The sequence below is a fragment of the Lagenorhynchus albirostris genome, chromosome 10, assembly GCF_949774975.1.
Source record: "Lagenorhynchus albirostris chromosome 10, mLagAlb1.1, whole genome shotgun sequence".
Classification (NCBI taxonomy): domain Eukaryota; kingdom Metazoa; phylum Chordata; class Mammalia; order Artiodactyla; family Delphinidae; genus Lagenorhynchus; species Lagenorhynchus albirostris.
Window position 1 is genome coordinate 102,622,779 of NC_083104.1, and position 21,724 is coordinate 102,644,502.

A 21,724-nucleotide genomic window follows, 5' to 3' on the forward strand; every position below is an offset into this window, starting at 1 on the left:
TACTGGGAGAAAATATTTGCAAAGCACGTATCTGATAGAGGATTTGTATTCAAATATTCTTTAAAAACTCTTAAAACTCAACAATACAAAAACAAACAACTCTATTAAAAATGGGCAAAATATCTGGACAGCTCACCGAAAACAATATACAGATGGCAAAAAACATGAAAAGGCGCTTAACGTCATTTGTCATCAGGGAATTACAAATTAAAGCAACAATGAGTTGTTTACTTATTGTCATCACTACACACCTTTTAGAATGGCTAAAATCAGAAACAAAACACAAAAATACCAATTGCTGGAGAGGATATGGAAAATAAGTAGCTTTTTCACTGCTGTTAGGAATGTAAAATGGTGCAGCCACTGTGCAAGAAAGTTCGGCACTTTCTTAAAAAGCGAAACACAGTCTTACCTGTGATCCATCAATTATACTCCTACTTATTTACCCAAATGAACTGAAAACTCATGTCCACACAAAAACCTGAACATGGATGTTTATAGCAGCTTTGTCCATAACTGCCCAAAACTGAAAGCAACCAAGATGTCCTTTAATAGATGAAGGATAAACTATGGTACATACATGCAATATTATTCAGCAATAAGAAGAAATGAGCTATCAAGCCACAGAAACACATGGAGGAAACTTAAATGCATATTTCTCCGTAAAAGAAGCCAGTCTGAAAAGGCTACATGTTGTTTGATTCCAATTCTATGACATTTTGGAAAAGGCAAACTATACATACAAAAAAAGATCAGTGGTTAAAAAAAAAAAAATCAGTGGTGGTCAGAGGTGTGGGTATGGAGGGGAGGGATGAATAGTTGAAGCACAGGGAATTTTAGCACAGCGAAACTATTCTATGATACTGTAATAGTAGATACATAATACCAGACATTTGTCAAAACCCATAAAACTTTACTACACGAAGAGTGAACTTTAATGTATGTGATTTAGAAAAATAATAATTTAGGAGGTCTGGAGATTCCAGGAAAAAATGTAGACTGTGACAAGGGAGTCTAATTGTATTACAAAAGTATGAAACAACCACCCCAAGGAGAGTGGGGGCAGGGGGAAGGGACTTCAGTCACTTTGGAGTCCATAGGCTAAAGGCAAAAGGAACTGCACACGGGACGATGCTCTAATTGATGAAGTTGATTCCCACGGTACACATGTTAACAATTCTGACACTGCCATACGTGTTTGCTGGACCTGAACAATTGAGTAGTGGATGGTAAAAGCCAGGGTTCTTGTCATTAGAATGGGAATTTACAGATTAGAAAGGGGAGGAGGCTAGAATAATCCACGTGTAAGTGACAGAGTTGATGATGGTAAAACAATGTAGATACAGATGGCTACATATAAAAATATTTACACATATATGTATATACATGAGTTGGTGGCACACATACATTTCTTTGCTCTGCCAGCTAAGGGAGCCTGGAAGAAATCACACTGTACCATAGCAACCAGCACACCTAGTGACCAGATCTTGTTTCTAAAAGAGTTCCCAATGGCCAAAGTTAGAAGACAATGAGCAAGATAACTTAAAACGTAGCACTGGATTATAACCTAAAGTAGAAAATCATATCCATGAGTGCATATTGATACAGATAAGTGACTGAATAAATAAATGGAGGGGAAACAGATCTCCTACGCAGAATTCCAAATAAATTATGTATGTATTCCAGTCTAAGCGAGTTGGAGTATAACTCCCACTCTTTAAGTGTGGGCTCCACAAAGTGACTTCTTTCCAAATCACACAGCATGGAAAGGGGGAAACAATACAACTGCTTCAGCCAGCTGATCAGATCAAGTTCAACATCAACCATCATAAACCGTATTGATAGTATGTGTCCTTGATATGATGTGATGAAAATAGCACTTTCCCTCTGTGAGCTTTCTCCCCAAAACCATAACTCCAGACGAATCATGAGGAAAAAGTCAGGCACATTCCAGTAGAGGGACAACCGGTATACCTGACCAGTATTCTTCAAAACCCTCAAGGTCATCAAAGCCAAGAATCTCTGAGAAATCTCACAGGTGAGAGAAGCCTAAGAAGACATGACAAATAAATGTAACATGGTATCATGGATGGGAGGCTGGAACAGAAGAAAAGACATTAGGTAAAAACCAAGGTCATCTGAACTATGGACTTTCGTTAATAATGTATCAGTGTTGGTTCATTAATTGTAACAAATGTGTCATGCTAAGATAATAAAGGGGAAACTATCCATACGGTATATGGAAACTGTAATTTCTTTCAATTTTTCTATAAATCTAAACTGTTCTTTAAAATGGTCTATTAATTTTTAAAATGCTAAAAAAAATCAGTTAGCTGTACTTGTGTGGGTCTATTCCTCTCTCTCTCCCCTCTTCAGTTGACCTTGTATCTATTCCTTTGCTACACCACATTGTGTTCATTACTGTAGCTTTAGGGTAGGTCTTCATATTGCGCACTGTGGAGCCAAATGTATGCTTTCTCAAAATTGTTTTAATTATTCTAGCTTCTCTGCCTTTCTCTGTACATTTTAGAATCAACTTGTCTATATTTACCAGAAATTCTCTAGGATTTTGACTGGAACTGTATTAAATGGATGTATAAGGGAATGTATAAGGGGATGTACAATGGATGAATGGGGAGAATTGACATCTTAACACTACTGATTCTTCCAATCCACGAATATGATGGGTTTCTCTATTTAAAGAGCTATTCTAATTTTTTATCAGCTGTTTGCAGTTTTCAGTACAGAGACGGTGTACATGTTTTGTGAGATTATTTCATTTTTCTATCATAAATGTTGTTTTACTTTTGGTTTCCAACTGTACCTTGCTAGTATATAGAAATACAGTTTGCCTTTGCTGGTTGACCTTGTATCTTGTGACCTTGCTAAACTCTCTTATTAGTTCTAGACCATCTTTTCTGTAGATCTTTGAAATTTTCTATGTAGACAATCATATAATCTGCAAACAGTGGCAGTTTTAGTTTTTCCTTTCCAGTACGTGCACTGACTAGTTCTTCCTGTGTGATGTGGGACAGGGGTGGTGGAAGTGGACATCCTTGCTCTAGTCCTTATTTTATCAGAAAAGTTTAACATTAGCTGTAGGTTTTTAGATGCTCTCTATCAGGTTGGGGACATTTCTTCCAACCCAAGTTTGCTGAGAAGGTATTGTTTTTGCTTTTCAAGAATGGCTTTGGAGGTGACCCTGAGAAGGAATCTGAGGAGGACAGCCCCAAAAAGGGTCTGAGGAGGATGGAAGAAAGAGAATCTGAGGACTGTTCTGAAAAAGTCTGAAGAAAGTGGCGTCAAAAAGGAGTCAGAAAGAAATGACCCTGAGAGATCAGATGCTGATTTGAGGATAACAGCTCTGAGTGAGGGAAGGTTCAGATGAAAGGAAGAGGATGCACACGAAATACTATCTGGTGGCGACTTCCCTGGTGGCACAGTGGACACGACTCCGTGCTCCCAAAGCAGGGAGCCCAGGTTCAATCCCTGGTCAGGGAACTAGATCCCACACGCCGCAACTAAGAGTTCGCAGGTCACAACTAAGGAGCCTGCAAGCCGCAACTAAGACCTGGTGCAACCAGAGATAAATAAGTAGATATTAAAAACAAAACAAAAAGAAATACTATCAGGTGATGCATTAGGTGAAAAAGAGAAGAAAGAAAATGAGGATGGAAAAGGGTCTGAAGATGGTGGGGGGTGGAGGGGCGGGGGAGGGGGAGAGGAAGGTGAAAGGTGTGTGACGAGGGGGATCCAGCAGGAAGCTGGGACAGTCTGATGGGGGCGGGGCTGGGATACTAAGCAGAAGGGCCCTGACCCCAGGCAGCTGCTCTGTCCTGGGCAGTGACGATGACCGTGACAATGGGGGGAGGGGGTGGGGGGAAGGGATCTAATTCCTCAAACCTGCTTTGGGGGAGACACTCCACCTACACGTGCCCACACCTTGAGGTTACTGTCAGTCGTGTTCCCCGAGCTCGCACACACTGACAGGATGCCTTCTCACTACTGCTTGGAAACCTCGTTGTCACGGGCACGCAGGGATTGTAAAACTATGTTAAGTGGCTGATCAATTAAAACTTCACAGTCATGATGCAAGTAAAAAAAAGAAAAAAAAAAGAAAGATGGAAGAAGTAAGTCCAAACAGAGCACTCAAACACGAGCTGTGAACAGACTTCACTTTTCTATGCAAAGAGAAATTCAAGTTGAGTTATGGAATTAAACAAAACAAAACCTAACAAATCCAGTTCCAAGCCAGAACTACAGAAAAACACCACTACCCGTGAAGGCTGAAGACAGGGAGATGGAAAAATATTAGAAATGAAAAGAAAGCCTGGGAGAATACGGACATCTGTCAGGAGAGAATCCGGGACAACCAGCGGGTGATGGGAGCCGCGAGTCGGCCTACAGGACCCTGGAGACGCAGTCACATCACCCCACACACCTGCTGCTCTGTTGTGCCGTCGTTTATTACACACACCAGCACCTCCCAGCGTGGCCCCGAGGTCACTGCCCGAAGTACCAGGGGGGTGAGCAGGGGATGGGCTCCTCGTTCCAGATGGTCTTCAGCCTCTGCGCCCAGGAGGCCACCATCCCCTTTCTTTCTTCTTCTGATGCATATTCAGGAGCAAAACTGATATGAGGGGCAAGGACTTTAAATCCACAGAAGTGCAGCGTGCCGTGCTATAGCCGCAAAGAAAGGAGAGCGATGAGAAGCCGCCCTGCACACGCCATCCGTTCAGTCACCAAAGGGGACAGAACACCTTTCATGCTACCAGTTAATCGAAAACAACGGAACTGCCCCAGAACCTCAGGACACGGCCGCTACCAGGGAGGTGAAGAGTGCTGGGCAGCGGCAAGTTCCAAATTCTACTCTGATAACTGACATTAATCTTTAATCTCTGCTGTTGAGTCAGACACTGAAGTTTAGGTTTTGACTGGTTAGGCAAATTATGGCAAGTCATGCGATGGAATATTCTAGAATGAGGTTATTTTAGCTACAATGTGCCACCATGGAAGGCTGTTCAAGATATGCATTAAATGTAAACAGCAAGAAGAAACGTGAAGCAGTATTTGTGGCACACGGTTTATGTAAAAAGATAAACATGATAAGCCTAATCATTAAAAGCATATATTTAAAAATATATATGGGCTGTAAAGAAATACATCAAATCATTCAAAGTGATTACTTTTAAGGGAGAAATTAAGGGGACTATTTTTGTATTTTATCATCTCACTTTTTTCTATGATATGTACTTCTGCAAACTGAAATAAAAGTGAAGATTTCTTAAAAGCAAGAATTCAGGCCTGGCTAATGGCACCTAAGAGGCCCCTTGGCCTCTGCAGAGGAAGCTCGGGCTTCTGCAGCTGAGCATCACTACATGGAATGACTATCCCGTCTCCTTTCAGAGACCATTTTTCTAGAAATATCACTGTCCTCCGTCTGCACTCCTTCCCTAAACCCACACCCTGTCCAGGCCTGCCCCATCAGGTGGGTGGGAGGCCGGGACCCATGCCACCGCCTGCATTTCTAAAGCGCACGAACCCTTAGCTACGTGATCCCTTCCGAGCTCAACACACACCCCTAACAACCTAGATGGGCAGCTTCCATGCAGGTCTCTGGGTCTCCCAGGAGTTCCCTACGGCACAGGGGGGCTGGGACAGGGCCCCCAGCTCCCTTCCTCGGCTCTGCCCCTCACCAGGGCACTTCCGCTGACCGCTGTCCTCGCCGACCCCGGGCCCAGGGCGCAGAGGCAGCCCGGCGTCCACCTGGGAGCGCGGCCCGGAGCTGAGTCCCGGGCTCCTGGAGGCGGGGTGGGCTCTGGGGAGGCGCCCAGCCGCTGGCTCCATGGAAACATGCCCACTCACAAGGCTGCCGGTTGCGGGCCGGGGAGCCTTTTGCCAGTGTTCCAGGCGATGCTGCCTCGGGAAGCAGAGCCGGAGTGTGGATGGCTCTGCCCTCCCGAATCGTGACACACATGGGCCACCGTGGGGCTCCTGTGTGCCCCAGAGCACACCAGCCAACTAGGTTTGGCCTGGCCTCTAACCAAACGATGGCAGAAGCTATCCTGATAACACGTGTTTTCCTCATTGGCCAGCCTTTCCAGTGCTGCCAAGTAAATCATGAAAGAGGGCAGAGGCTGTCACTTCCTGAACCCAGGGATGTCAGAACGGTCTGGCCTTCAGGCCTATGTCACACCTCATTTGTGCCAGGGGAGGTGCGGCTCAGGGAAGGGTGTGGCGTACCTGGAGGGGCCACAGGAAGTATCGGAAGTCTCCGCTGGCTCCAGTTTTACAGTACATGTCGGCCGTGCCGCCCGTGGTTATGGACAGGATGGCCAGTTTACCCTGCGGAGGACACAGCACACGCTCTGGTGGGACCCCAGAGGACAAGGTAGTAAAGGCCACTGTGACTCCAGCCCAGAGGTTTATAACGACCGGGAGGGAAAACCCGAGGCCAGCTCCCCTGCACCCTTCCCTGATGGAAAGACACACATTCCCATCTCCGTCCAGCCCAACTGCAGGTGACAGCTACATCAAATGGAGAGAGCAGGGGACAACCAGAGGAACGGATGGGGCGCGCACAGAGCTGACAGGCCCCGGGGGTGGTGGAGAGCAGGCTTCAGCGACGCAGGGGAGGAGTGGATGAGGCAGAGGCCAGACCCTGGAGCGGCTGGGAGGGCAAATGGTACCGCCCGCAGTGCCCGGCTCCTGGGGCCACTCAGCAAAGGGTGGCATCTTTTCACGGTCCGAGACAGATCTCATGACTCAGTGTTTTCTTTATATGCACTTATTTTCTGAGGATCTCAGAATTTAAAATGTCATTTGTTTTAGTGGGAAATCCATAGCTACCATGTCCTATGCACCTGCCAGGTTCCCCGCAACCTCTTCCCTGGGGGCAAGGCGTTATCCTGTTTTCAAGGTGGTTACGTGACGCTCAGAGGTGAACCGGTGCGTGGCCATTGATGAGCCCACATCGTGGAGCAGGTGCCCCTCGGCAGCCATCCCCAGGCCAGCCCAGGCCTCCCTCGCTGAGCACACAGACCGACATGGACGCTCGGTGTCCCTTACTGGAAGAAAAGCCCATGACCTCGGGAGCGACGCTTTCTCGCCCATGTAACCACACGGGGCCTTACACACGGTTGGCGCTCAGTGTTTGGTTAAAAAATGCAAACTAGGAGTGACTTGCTGAGACGCCCCCTCCATCCCCGATGGACGCCGCCCCTCATCCGGCCGTACCTTGAGGAGGCCGTCGTCGTAGAATCCCGGGATGTCGAAGGCAAAGCCCTGGCACAGCACCCTGTCCATCCAGCCCTTCAGGACAGCCGGCACGCTGAACCAGTACAGCGGGAACTGCAGGTGGAACAGGCAGGGAGCGCTGGGGTCACTTCCGCATTCCTCTGCCTGGGGGTTCGGGGGAGCCTCCTCCCCGGCCCGGGCAGGCAGGTGTCACCAACACGATGGGGAGGCTTCTCCCCCTTCTCTTAGGTGCACGGTGTGGCGGTGACGGCTGGCGGGGCGGGCAGAGCCGACAGCGTCCTGGTCCCTGTCACAGGTGGCTCTGCATCCCCCGTGACGGTCTCCGACTGCTTGCCCCTGACTGAGTGGGCCAGGAGGTGCTGACCCCCAGCCACGGGCCAGAGGGAGGGTGTGGGAAAGAGTTTGCCCGTTTCCCCACCTGGGGATGAGACACGGCATCTGGGAGTCGGGCTGGGGTAGGTTATGAGAAGTCTGATCCTCAGATTCCACACACCAGCAGCACGGTCTTCCTGGAGTCCACTCCCGTTAGGGTTAGAAGCCCTAACACCATATCCAACAATATCAATGAAAAGAGATGAACACGTGCAATAACCTGTTACCAAAGCTAGAAGAAAGCCCGTGTTTCACGTGCTTTCACTATGAATCTAACTCAGGACTTGGCACTGATAATCCCAGCTCCACAACCTACTGCTGTGTGACGTTGGCAAGTTACTTAACCTCTCTGGGCCTCCTTAGCCTGATTTGCAAATCATTCACAGCACTGTGGTGAGGGTTCAATGACACATCACAGTGCTCAGAACAGGGTAAATGCTCAGTGAGTGGTGAGCTATGGTCATAGTAGCAGTGATCGTGGTGAATGACATTTTTATCAGTGTTGAGCAAAAAAAAAATAAACATATATGCAGAGGCTCTGGGCAGAGTACGGGAAAAGGGGTGAGGTGGGGAAAAGACAAGTGAAAAGAGGCAGAGTAAAGAAAGACTCTCACAGAAGGAACAGGCCTTGGCAGGTGTTCACCTTCCAGTTACAGGAGAGGGGGAGGGGGAGGGGGGAAGCCTCGGGCTCCGTGTGCTCAGCCGGGAGCCGCAGCGAAGGGGAGACAGAGCTGCGTGGGGTTCTGCTCGGACCAGGGGCCGGACTGCTGGGCATCGTCACACGGCTGCACGGTCCTGCGTGACTACCAGCGTGCCGGTGGGGAGCCGCGGGCACTCGGGTGTGAGGAGGATGGAAGCACGGCCGCACTTGGACCACACCCAGAGTCAAGGTCGCCGGGAGGCAGACTCGGGGCGGGGCGGGGCGGGCAGACGCGGGGCGGGGCGGGCAGACGCGGGGCGGGCAGACGCGGGGCGGGGCGGGCAGACGCGGGGCGGGCGCGGGGCTGCCGCCTCCGCGTGCACAGGTGTAGTCTACGGGGTGTTTCTGCGCTGTGTCTGGAAGCTGGCTCTGCGCCCACCGCAAGGGTGGTCCTGTTCTCCCGCCCACGTCCCGCCCCCTCAGCAGGTTGGAAAACAGAGACGATGTGGACCCAGGAGATCCCTTCCTGGGAGGCTGGATCTAGTGACGTGGGGCAGAGGCAGAGCGGCCAAATCGGAGAGAAGCAGCTGCCATGGGGAAGGGAGCAGACACCCCACACCCCGTGCCACTGCCCTGAGGCCCGCCACGGCCTGTCCTCGGGTTTCTGGGACCCAAGCGATCAGGACCCTTTCGATAAATCCCCTTCTCTCCTGGCCTGACTTGGATTTCTATCCACCCAACGACTCCCCAAAAGCACATTTACTCTGCTGCCATGATGCCCGCCTGGCTGGCCGTGGACGTAGCGTCCTGGGCAGCTCTCGTGCAGTGAAGCCTGCCTGGGACAAAGGTGAGTGCGCACCAGGTGAGGGTGGGGGGTGAGGCCACCCACGGGGCTTGACGACCAGGATACTTAAGGCAGCAGTTGCATCTGGCCTAAATTACTCTGACAAACACCCACGCAGACAAACTGGTTTCCATGCAGCCCAGCACCTCCCGGGCTGGGGATCAGAGAACGAAGGCAGCACCGTCTGCAGGGTCAGACGTTTCGGGACCACAGGCTAAAGGGAAATCCCTGCTGTTTACTTGGGGGCCAGGATCTGAACGGGTGGTATGGGCTCCCTGGGTCTCCGGACCCAACGAGACAGAAGTAAGCGTGCAGATCGTAGCACCACCGCCAGGAGCGTGAACTCAGTACCGGGAAAGACTCTGCACACGGGACAAACCAAATTCGTTACCATAATCTGAGGGGAACCAAACCTGAAACATCACTAGGTCGGCCTCCTGGACCTTCTTCTGCTCCGCGATTATGTCGCTGGTCAGAGACCTCTTCTTGCAGGCCTCGTACGCTTCCACACCGTAGCTGAAGAACTCGGGGCTGGAGAGGGCGCCTGGAAGAACAGGACGGGGTTCTCACCCAGGGGCAGCCGCGGCCCATCCCGCCAATCCCACCAGCGCCACTGCTGCCTGGACGTCACTCCCCACCCCCGGCAGGTCACCGGGCAGTCACGGAGACCTGAGCACGCGCCAGGCCCTGGGGTCAGATTGTGGACGCAAAGAGAGCAAGCTATGTCCTGACCTTCTCCTAAGGGACTCACAGTCCGGTAGGAGACGTGGATGAGCAACCACACGGTAACACACAGAACACGACCACGCAGCTTGCTAGGTGTAACGTTACGGCAGACGGGCCTCACACCCCACGGCCCAGAAGCAGCGGGCCTCACTCTGCGCATGTAACAAGCGCTGCAGCTCTGCGGGGGCGGGTCAGGAGCGCACCCTGGGGATGAGTCGGGGTTCTGACGATGGAGTAGGAGTTTCGGGCAGCCAGGAGAAGCAGGGGACCTTCTGGGCAGAAGACGCAGACGGGACAACTTGGCCAGCCCAGGAGTGGGCCACTGGGAGCACAGCCAAGGACCTGCGGTGAGAGGCCGGGAGGCCCGCAGGTGATGTGACTGCAGGAATGGACCAGGGCTTGTGAGCCCAGCCGAGGGGCTTAAGCTTCTCCTGCACACTGGGGTCTGCTCCCCAGGTATATAGTGTACGCTCCAATTCAGCTCTGGAAAAGCTCACTGTGGCCTCAGCGATTCAGGAGAAGGCCTGGTAGGGGAGGGGCTCAGGCAGCAGCAGCAGGGGTGAGGAGGGGTTGGGCTGGAACCTGCAGCACCTAACCCTAACCCCTGACCCCGGCCCAACCCTAACCCCTAACCCCTGACCCCAACCCCTAACCCCAACCCTAACCCCTGACCCTGACACCGACCCCAACCCCTAACCCTAACCCCCAACCCTAACCCTCTAACCCTAACCCTCTAACCCTAACCCGACCCCAACCGTAACCCTAACCCTCTAACCCTAACTCTCGACAACTAGGCTGAGAGCCAAGTTAACACTTTGATCTAGGCCTTCAGTGGGTTCTCTTCAAGCATCATGACTCACCCAGCCGCACTCATCAGTGTTAACAACAGTCACCAGTGGCTGAGGATCCCCACGTACCACTGCTCTGCAGCATCACCTTTCTATGTTCGTAACAACCCGACAGGCTGGGTAATTCCCAACCGACCAGAGAGGAGATGAAGGCTGAGGGCCGAGCTCAAGGCCACGGGTCCCACACGGCAGCAGAGGGGACGACGGGAGGCCCAGGTGCGGCCCCTGCAGCACGCGGCCTGCAGAGGAGCCCAAGGAGAGGCCAGCCCTTCAGCAGCCACAGCTGAGAACATGCCAGGGCTCTGCTTCCTCCCTCAGCCTCCCCGGGGTTCATTTTCATTCAAAGCACCTGTTGGGACCCTTCTGTGCATGAGGTTCTGTACCGACCAGAGACCCTGAGCAGGAGAGCCTGTGTCTCAGGCAGGCTGCCGCCCACCGGGTGTGGAGCCCACAGAGGACACGGGGTGCTTCTGATAATGGTAAACGGACAATAAAATGTGCATGGGCCACGTGTACTCTAGATAAAAGTAAATACAAAGCAAAGGTATCCAAATGTCATGGGAAAATGAGAATATTTTTATAAGTGAGGATATGGAGAGGACTTTCTTAGTAAGACAGGAAGTCCAGAGCCATGGAAACATACTGACTCAGCTTGAAAGAAAGCTGGAGACAAAGTAAGCCTAAGTCAACAGGGGAACTGGCAAGTTACAGGAGGTGCCACGAAGTGCCCTGCAGTCATAGAGAGGCTCCCGGAAGCTCTAGTGAATCAAGCAAATCCCCACTTCCGCCTGTATCTGGAGAGTCTAAGCTCCACACAGATACACGTTTTGTTGATATTTGGAGTAAAGACCTACAACGATCCACACCACAAAGCTCCGCCTGCTCGTCCCTGGGGCCATGCGGGACCAGGAGGGCATGTGGAGGGGCCTGTTGTTTCCACGCTCTGCCCACCTGTCCACCACATTTAAGATACTTTATACAAAGAGCCTGTGTCACCCGATTCACTGAAAACCAGTGGCTCCTCCACATAATACTCTCTATCTCCCCAGTCCCTGCTTTGCTGTTCGCTCAGTGAAAAGAATGTTTGGTTTATTAAAAGGGAATAGACAGGGACCTCTCCAGTGGTCCAGTGGGTAAGACTCCATGCTCCCAATGCAGGGGGCTCAGGTTCGATCCCTGGTCAGGGAATTAGATCCCACATGCCGCAACTAAGACCCCGCGCAGCCAAAATAAATAAATAAATATTGTTTTTTTTTAAAAAGGGAAGGGCTCCCCTGGTGGCGCAGTGGTTGAGAATCCGCCTGCCAATGCAGGGGACACAGGTTCGAGCCCCGATCCGGGAAGATCCTACATGCCGCGAAGCAACTAAGCCCGTGCTCCACAACTACTGATCCTGTGCTCTAGAGCCCGCGAGCCACAACTACTGAGCCTGCGCACTGCAACTACTGAAGCCTGCATGCCTAGAGCCTGTACTCTGCAACGAGAAGCCACCGCAATGAGAAGCCCCTGCTCGCCGCAACTAGAGGAAGCCCGCGCGCAGCAACGCAGACGCAACGCAGCCAAAAAATAAATCAATAAAAAAAATTTTTTTAAAAAAAGGGAAGACAAGAAAAGACAAGGATGTCAGCTATCACCATCAGCACTAAATACTAAATCTGGGGATCTTGTTAACCCAACTGCAAACAGAAGGAAATTAAAGGTAATTAATTTAAAATTAAAATTCCTGGAAAACCACAGGTGAAATTATCATTATTTGCAGATGATCTGACTGTGTATCAGGAAAGCCCCAGAGAATCAGCTGAAAACTACAAACAGTAAGAAAATTAGTAGCAGCCACATACACGCACACACAGATGAGTCCTCTTCACGTGGAGCAGGGGTCCCCAACCCCCTGGCCGCGGACTGGTACCGGTCCTCGGCCTGTTAGTAACTGGGCTGCACAGCAGGAGGTGAGCGGCGGGCAAGGGAGAGAAGCTTCATCTGCATTTACAGCTGCTCCCCATGGCCCGCATCACCGCCTGAACCATCCCTCGCCCCAGTCCATGGAAACACTGTCTTCCACGAGACCCAGCCCTGGTGTCATAAGGCCGGGGACCTGCTGACACAGAGGAGCAAAACCCAGTTAGTAAGAATTACATGAGATCCGCATGAAGAAAACCCGTAAACAGACCTGGAAGGCTGTAAGAGCACACAAGCAAATGAGGAGCCATGCCTGTCACTGGGACAGAAAGAACTTCACAAGGCTGAGTCGTCTGTAAACTTAATGGGACCTCAATAAAGAGATCTGTTAGTGTCCTTCATCAGATGAATGGATAAAGATGTGGCACATATATACAATGGAATATAACTCAGCCATAAAAAGAAACGAAATTGAGTTATCTGTAGTGAGGTGGATGGACCCAGAGTCTGTCATACAGAGTGAAGTAAGTCAGAAGGAGAAAAACAATTACCATATGCTAACACATATATATGGAATCTAAGGGAAAAAAAAGGTCATGAAGAACCTAGGGGTAAGATGGGAATAAAGACACAGACCTACAAGAGAATGGACTTGAGGACACGGGGAGGGTAAGATGGGAATAAAGACACAGACCTACAAGAGAATGGACTTGAGGGAAGGGTAAGCTGTGACAAAGTGAGAGAGTGGCATGGACATATGTACACTACCAAACGTAAAATAGCTAGCGGGAAGCAGCCGCATAGCACAGGGAGATCAGCTCGGTGCTCTGTGACCACCTAGAGGGGTGGGATAGGGAGGGTGGGAGGGAGATGCAAGAGGGAGGGGATATGGGGACATATGTATATGTATAACTGATTCACTTCGTTATAAAGCAGAAACTAACACACCATTGTAAAGCAATTATACTCCAATCAAGATGTTAAAAAAAAGATCATCTGTTACCTTTTGAATCTTGCCAGCCAAAGGTTAGCACTTGCCATCTGCCTCTACAAGGATTAAGTCACAAACTGCTGTGACCACTGACCTTCAACACGCCCTGAAAGGGGTTCAGGGTGGAGATCAGGAATGAGGCACCCTGTGCTCCTGGAAAACCTGGCAGAACAGGTCTTCAGAGAGTTAGATCTTTCCCGGAGAAGAGTTTATGAGCCCAATTCTTGCATCTCTTCGTATCTAGAAAAGCACTAACGTCACTAACGGAGACGTGTGCTCCTCGTGACCAGCAGCAACCTTCTGCCGAACTGTGTGCTCAACTGCACACACCCCCTTCACCAAAATCATACATATCCTGACTTCCCCCCTACCTCTTTGGAGCAGTTCCTCAGAGCTCTCGGAGAGGCTGCCTCCTGGGCTATAGTCCTCATTTTGCCCCAAAAGAAACTTAACTCACAACTCTCACGTTGTGCTTTTTTTTTTTCAGTCGACAATCTGGAAAGCTAATTCAAAAGATTTTATGGAAAAGTAAAACTAGTCAGAAAAAAATAGAAAATAAGACAAGTGAGGGTGACCTAACTCTATCAGATATTAAATAAATTATTTGCCAAAATAATTAGAGCCATGTGGTACTGAGTCATGGATAGGAAAACAAAAGCAGAATACAAAGTTTAGAAGAGAATAAAACATGTGGGAATTCAGATCACAATGAAGGTGGCCTTTTAAATTGGGGCAAATAGCTGGATCATGTAATAAATGGTGATGAGAGAGCTGGGTAAGTACTTGGGAAAAACGACCCACACCTCACATCATACACCAAAGTAAATTCTGAATAGAAAACATACTTAAATTTAAAAAGTGGAGGGCTTCCCTGGTGGCGCAGTGGTTGAGAGTCCGCCTGCCAATGCAGGGGACACGGGTTCGTGCCCCGGTCTGGGAAGATCCCACATGCCGCGGAGTGGCTGGGCCCATGAGCCATGGCCACTGAGGCTGTGCGTCCGGAGCCTGTGCTCTGCAATGGGAGAGGCCACAACAGTGAGAGGCCCACATACTGCAAAAAAAAAAAAATTATTTGGGCTTCCCTGGTGGCGCAGTGGTTGAGAGTCTGCCTGCCAATGCAGGGGACACAGGTTCGTGCCCCGGTCCAGGAACATCCCACATGCCGCGGAGCGGCTGGGCCCGTGAGCCATGGCCACTGAGGCTGCGCATCCGGAGCCTGTGCTCTGCAACAGGAGAGGCCACAACAGTGAGAGGCCCGCGTACCGCAAAAAAAAAAAAAAAAAGTGGAACCTGTCAAATACCAGAAACTATAACACCTTTAAAAAATAAGCTTACAGTTTACATGACACAAAATACACAGGTCAAAAGCCAATTAAACAAAAGTAAATGAAATTCTGCATGAAAAAAGCCACCATAGTAAAGTCAAAACTAAAAAAAAAAAAAAAAAGGTAAAAATATATTTACAATTCATATACAAAACTGTGTATGTACTCAGGGACCATTTTTCCACCTGTCAGACTGGCAATTATCAAAAAATTGGTTAAATGAGGAAACGAGCACTTGCAAACACTGCTGGGGGTAAACTGGTACAGCACCTACAGAAGGCAATTTGATATTATCTGCGAAAATTCAAAACACACATTCCCTCTGACCAGCAACTCCATTCTAGATATACCAGCACAGATAGGAAAATACGTATGGCCGTGACCGTGTGCTGCAGCTCTGTTATCACAGCAAAAGTGAGAAACCACCAAAAATGCCCATTAGTGGCAGCTACTCAAACCATGGCTCCTCCATACAATGGGGGACTCCGCAGCAGAAAAAAAGAAAACAACATATGTAACATGTTCCCATTTTTTAAAAAGCGGAGGGAAAATGGAGACTATGCCCTTAATTGTTTTAGGTACATCCAGAGATAGCGTAGACTCACTCCAGAAAGATGCACAGGTAATGGGTGACATTGGTTTCCTTGGGGGCAGAGGAACCGGGTGGCTGGGGATGGGGGAAAGGACTTGCCCTGAGGCCTTTTTGACTTGAGAACTCTCCATCATGTGCAATGATAAGCTTTGTTTTCAAACTTGTTTTAATTAAAAAAACTACAAAGAAGGCAAAATCCCCCAAACAATCTGATTTAAAAATGGGCAGAGAATCTGAACAGACATCTTTCTGAAGAAAACACACAGATGGCCAACAGGCACGTGAAAAGATGCTCGACATCATAATCATCAGGGATGCAAATCAAAACCACAGTGAGACGTCACTTCACACTGGTCAGAATGGCCATCGTCAACAAGACAAGAGACAACAAGCGCGGGTGAGGACGTAGAAAAAAGGGGACCCTCGTGCACTGTTGGTGGGAATGCAAAGTGCAAGCCACTGTGGAGGACAGTGCGGAGGTTTCCTCCCCAAGATTAAAAATGAGCCACTATCCAGCAATCCCACTTCTGGGTATCTACCCAAAGAAAAGAAACACAGTAACTCACAAAGATATCTGCACCCCTGTTCACTGAAGCGTTATTCACAACAGCCAAGATACGAAAACAACCTAAATGCCCATCAATGGATGAAGAAAAGGTGATATATAAACACAATGGAATATCATTCAGCCACAAAGAAAGAAACCTTGCCGTTTGCAGCAACATGGATGGACTTGGAGGGTATCATGCTAAGTGAAATAAGTCAGGCAGAAAAAGACAAATACTGTATGATCTCACTTATATGCGGAATCTTAAAAAACAAAACAAACAAATAACTGAGCTCGTGAATACAGAAAACAGATTGGTGGCTGCCTGGGGCAGGGGCTGGAGGGTGTGCGTAATACAGGTAGAGAGAGCCGAAAGAGCAAACCTTCAGTTATAAATGACTGAGTCACGGGGATGTCACGCACAGCACGGCGACTACAGTTAGGACGCTGCATATATGAAGGAGCGGATCTTGAAAGCTCTCATCAAGAGGGGAGAAAAGTGAAACTGTGTAGTGACAAATGTTAACTGGACTTGTCATCATTTTGCAACACATACCAACATCGCATCCTTATGTTACACACCTGAAACGAATACAACGTTATGTCAATTATACCTCAGTAAGAAGACACACACAGAGCAGAAAGTTTAAAAAACCAGAGCATTTATTCCATGACTCACCAGTGATATCTTTCCTCGTGGCCCTAGGCTCAAAGTCCATGGCATAGAGATCAGAAACGGTGACGGTGCAGCCCTGCCGGCTCAGTTCTGCAACCGCCACATCCTTCAGGGACCCGTTGAAAGACCTGGGCTCTTGGTGCGCGTAGACGATGAGCACTTTCTTACCTAAATCCGAACAAGAAACCATTTCTCTTGAAGAACAATTCCTCTTTGTCAAAATGCAACAAGGACTAAGACGACAATGAAACATGTAGCTGCACCACCATGGCTGAAGCTAAGCGAGAAAGACCAACGCTTTTTATGGGTGACACGTTTAAAACAATGAGCATTTAAGAAAAATCTAACTATGTCATAGTTCATCATTACTTGAGTTTACTAACACACAAATATACGACGAATCAAGTTACAATTCCTCAAGAGTAACACAACTGAGTTCCTTAAAAGCCCAATCTGTTTTGGTTATCCTCCGTAAGTTTTAGCTGTGTTGCCTAATATCATAAGAAACTACCGTGACTGATCTTTTGTGCTAACCCTTTGTTGGAAGGCATCATCCACTGACACACAGCTCTGCTTCCTTCCCCTCCATCAAAAACTGACACTTAAGACATCAAATATCAGATTCCTAGTCCCATGGGAGAGGCAGAGCCTGCATCAAGCCCCGCTTTTGGGGGGAGGCTGAGGGCAAGAGGCTCTAAGAAGACCAGCGTTACAGGGCCTGGCCGTGTAACACCAACAGCCTCTGAAGCAGTACTTTCCTCGTTCAGAAGATTCTGTGAGCTTAGGTACCGAAGGCAGCTGTGGGGATTTGTTTAAACCTTCCCTGGGAACGTCTGAGACCAAAATGTTTCAACTCTTGATTTATATTATTCTGTTTAGGCCCTTAAGGAGAAAACATAAACGTCAGTTGGAAGCAAACAGCTCTGGGGCATTCAGCTGAGTGTAAAGGTTGAATCCCACAAGTGAAATTAATGATTAACAGTTTTACTTTAACCTCTCAGACTCATCTGTCATAAAGGAGCTCTACTTGGTGACTTAAAAGGAAAAGGGATACACACGATCTGGGGAGAGTGTTGCCTCCCAGGGGCTATTTCACGAGGTCTGGAGACGTTTCTGGCTGTCACTTCCAGAGGGAGGCAAGGCTGGCATACGGGAGACAGAGCCCAAGGCTGCTGCTAAACATCCTACAGGTACAGACAGGTCCCACAACTGACCTGGGGCGATCTAGCCCCAGAGGTCAGCAGTGCCAAGGCTGACAAACCCTAATGGACAACGCGACGTGTGAAATAACGCGAACGTGTATGTTCTGAAATGAAAGGATTTTCATCTTTTGTTGAAATAAAGAGATGTCACAGAATGGGACGGCTGTGCGTCGTGCTGAATCTTTAACCGTTGTAACTCTTGGGGCTCATTCACTCAATATCTATTTATTGAGCACCTACTATGTCCTGGTGGTCATCCCAGAGGCTGGAGGCAAAGCAAAGACAGGATAAGCATTAGATTTTGATGGGGCTGAAGTGGACAGTAAGAAAACACAAAACGAGAGAATTCCAGATAGCAGTGCACATTATAAACAAGTTTTATACACTTCAGCGCTGTCTGGAGTTTTTATAACAAGGTATTCCATTTCTAACTAAAATTTTAATTTAAAAAAGCTTAACTCCCCCATGGCTAATAGTCACCTGCCATATTCTAGAAGATGGGTATTTTTCTCTCCGGATGCTGCCAAGAGGAGGGTCTGCAGTGAACTCTGGGCACAGAAGGACTGCGTGTGGTGGGGCCTGGGCTCTCAGGCGCAATCACTCTCCTCAGTGACCCCAACAATCTAGAAGAGAAAACAAACACTGAGGGGCAGGGGGAGAGGTCGAGGCACAGCCACAGACAGGTTCAGGCAGAGGGAAGAGCGAGGGTAAGGCAGGCGGTGGGAGTGGAAGCCAGGTGTTCAAGGAAGCCTGCGTGATGCAGCTGGGGTTAAAACAGAGCACTGGGTGGTGGGAGATTCGGTCCAAGAGATGGGTGGGTCTGCAGGACAGGGGCAAAGACTTTACCCTGAGCCTAAAAGAAAGCCATTGGAGCATGTTATGCAGGAGAGTGATGGGACCTGATCACCTCGGACAGGTCAGCAGTGTCACTCCAGACTCGGGGAACACCTCATCCTGAGATCCCTAGGGCCAGGGCCCAAAGACATTTTGGTTTGGTTAAAAACCATTTAATTTTAATGCCTACAGCAGGGCATGCATTCCCCTCTTGCTTTGCTGGGCCCAGTTTACCTATTTACATCACCCGCCAGGCCCCTGGAGGCCACTGAGTTTCTGACTCCCGCTCTGGTCAATTCTCCTAGTTGTACAGAATAAGAAACTGAGGCCCAAGAAGTCGGCTACTAGCCCAACACTTCCCCCACTGACCTTCCCTACCTACTGCCCCTGCACAGCAGGGGTACTTTCCCCTTCCTCGGAAATTAATACACTTACCAGGTCAACAGGAAAAAAGAGCCACGTGGTTGTTAAACTCTATATATCACATCAAATGGGCTGATAATTTGGTGTACATTACTTCGTCCTAATCTCTGCGACCGTTTCTCTCTTCCTACACTTGTGTTCTTTCCATCCCCCCTAGAACTAGAAATAGCCGTGCAGGCAGCATACACTGAGTACACATTTCTCTTCTCGAATTTCTCTGGCTGAGAATCTCAGGGACTAAAGTTAAAGAAGCTGAGTTCCAGGGCCTGGTACAGACTGGACGGTACGCGGGGCAGAGGCCGAGCCGGAACCAGGCCGGGTCACCGCGACGCCCACTCGCTGACCCCGGGCTGCTCGCTTCCCGTCTGCAACTGGGGTCGGCGCAGCCCGAGTCCAGGGCGGAGGGCAGCGGCTGATGGCAGCGAAGGGCCTGCTCACCCTGTGCCCCAGCCTCGTACCTGCAGAAGAGGAACCTCGGGCACGCGGGGAGTGGGAACCCGCAGTGACCCTCGCCCTGGGTAGGGTCCCCAAGCCCGCCCCTCGGTGGGCGCAGACGCTCACCGCAGCCAGCGCCCGCGCCGAGGACGAAGGCAGGACTCGGACTTCCTCCGGAAGAACGTCCGACGTCCACGACACGTTCTGGCCGCGCGGGCCACGCACTCGCAGACGTCGGCGGGCGGACGCGCTTTGCGAACCGGACGCTGGGAGTCCGCCAGCGGGGCCCCGCCCCGAGCGCAGCCCTGGCCACGCCCACGAGCACCGCCCCACCTCGCCCTAGACTACGCCCCGCCCCCGAGCGCAGCCCGGCCCCTATCTCCGCCCCGCCCCGCCCCCAAGCCCGACCAGTCAGGATCTCTCCCCGCACTCGGCGCCCCGCCCCTGCCCTGTCCCCGCCCCCGGGCTCTGCCCAGCGCCAGCCTGGGCCCTCGTGTACGAGCGGGGTCCGGTGGCTCCGCGCGGTGGTGGCTGGAGGGATTGTAGTGCTGGGAAGATGGGGGCGCCCCTGCCCGCGCCTCACGTCTCCTCCACCCCCAGGCGGGTGTCCAGGGTAACGTCTGAAGGTCGCGGCATAACAACGATAAAAAGGATGAACTATTGATGCACCCAGCAGCCTGTGCGAGTCTGCAGAGAATTATGAACGAAAAATGCCAATCCCCAAATGGTCCGTCCTGTACGATTCCATTTATGTAACATTTTCGAGATGAGAAATTCTAGAAACGGAGAACAAATAAGTGGTTGCCAGGGTTTGGGGGGAGGGTGTGATTATAAGAGGGACCTTGTGGTGATGGGAATGTTCGGTGTGTGACCGCATCCTAGTGGTGACGTTGTACTGTGGTTTGGCCAGATGTTTCTATTGGGGAGGCTGGGTAAAGAGCACATAGGATGAAGGTTCAAGGCCAAGGAGAGCCCCTAGAAGGCAGAGAGGTACTGAACCGTAGCCTGTGGATGTGTGGGCGAGGGGTGCTGGTGAGCAGTTTGGGCTAATTTTCTCCTTTTCCCCTTTTCCAGCACCTTCTGGCTTGTAACACCTCATTTGGTAGCCCACCTGCCATTGCGACCCACCCAAGGACCCTCCCCAAACGCTCTGCCTTGATTTCCGGTGTCCTGGGATGGCCCTATAGAGCAGAAGGCATATTTTCCCCGCTTGTGTAATGTTCCTAATGAAAATAACTGCAGCTGCTGTTTGCACACCAGCGTCAGGGGGTGGTCTGTCTGCGGCTGATGTTTTCCTTGGGTTCAGAAGTGAGGACATGGCTTCACTGTGACATGCTCTCATGCCAGCAGGAGACAGGCCACCTTGTCTTGTGAGCCCAGGAGGTCCTGGGGGACGTTTTCATTTTAGAATGACCTTTATCCGAATGAAAAGTTGTAGAGGCATTTCCGAATGTATTAGAATGTCCTCAAAGATGAAATTTGGTTGTTCTCCCCCCTTTCTTGTAAGACTCATTGAGATGATGTCCTCATATCATCTTTGTGTCTCAGAAAGTAAATAAGTGCAACTAAGAAAGGTAGGTGTAGGCGCTCTGAAATAACTGAAGGTAGGCTTCCTTACAAGGAGGGCGAGTGACGCTGTTGTCCCGTGGGAGGGGTGTGTTCACGTCTTTTGTGCTACGAGGACCTATAAGGAAAACAGCCAGACCTCCGGGTGGTGTGGATCCCGTGGGAGGACCCGGTTACTGTGGAGCAGCAGGTGCTGGAACCAGCCCGGGAGCCGTCCAGTCCTTGGTGTGGGAATGAAAGCGCTGAGCTCTAAGAGAGACTAAGATGCGACATCACCTCTGAAAACCAGCAGGTGCAGGGAGCACCTGGGGCCGCGCTTTGGTTCAAGGCCGCCACGCGACAGCACCATCTTGTGGCCGCTCGAGGAATCACAGGTGTGGATGGAGCGTTGCCGGTGGGGAAGGGCAGCTGGCCGGCCCTCCTTCCGTTGGCCTTCAGGATGGTGGAAGAGCCAGTGATTGATTCAGTAGGAGCCCGTCCGGCAAAGGGAAATAACAGAACTCCGTGCTAATCTGGCATTTACTGCAAACAAATAAGATGGAACCGC

At 50.2% G+C, this 21,724-nt stretch overlaps 1 protein-coding gene across 8 annotated transcripts; it reads right to left on the reverse strand.

Moving 5' to 3' along the window:
* Nucleotides 1–42: 42 nt before the first annotated feature.
* On the reverse strand, nt 43–19,875 carry NQO2 (N-ribosyldihydronicotinamide:quinone dehydrogenase 2). 8 transcript variants are annotated; one of them, XR_009543083.1, is made up of 7 exons: nt 18,400–19,601; nt 16,721–18,184; nt 9,527–9,657; nt 7,237–7,350; nt 6,244–6,345; nt 4,442–4,680; nt 43–2,049 (listed from the first exon to the last, which is right to left on the reverse strand). XR_009543083.1 is itself a non-coding variant. In XM_060163804.1 (7 exons), the coding sequence occupies exons 3-7, from the start codon at nt 16,968–16,970 to the stop codon at nt 4,504–4,506; spliced, it is 774 nt and encodes a 257-aa protein (XP_060019787.1). In that variant the 5' UTR covers nt 16,971–18,184; nt 18,400–18,542; nt 19,738–19,875; the 3' UTR covers nt 4,449–4,503. The 8 variants fall into 8 exon arrangements, 7 of the variants coding, with proteins under 7 accessions (XP_060019787.1, XP_060019790.1, XP_060019789.1 ...); XM_060163804.1 differs by lacking the exon at nt 43–2,049 and adding an exon at nt 19,738–19,875 and having other exon boundaries at nt 4,449–4,680; nt 18,400–18,542; XM_060163807.1 differs by lacking the exon at nt 43–2,049 and adding an exon at nt 19,635–19,655 and having other exon boundaries at nt 4,449–4,680; nt 18,400–18,542.
* Between the last annotated feature and the right edge of the window lie 1,849 nt (nt 19,876–21,724).

What these genes read in the sequence shown, in the direction of transcription:
- NQO2 (XM_060163804.1), bottom strand. Translation starts at nt 16,970, where the DNA reads ATGTTTCATTGTCGTCTTAGTCCTTGTTGCATTTTGACAAAGAGGAAT. An exon ending in CACGAGGAAAGATATCACTG is followed by an intron (nt 9,658 to 16,720) that starts GTGAGTCATGGA and finishes CTGTTCTTCCAG; the next exon opens with GCGCCCTCTCCAGCCCCGAG. An exon ending in ACGACGACGGCCTCCTCAAG is followed by an intron (nt 6,346 to 7,236) that starts GTACGGCCGGAT and finishes TGTCCTCCGCAG; the next exon opens with GGTAAACTGGCCATCCTGTC.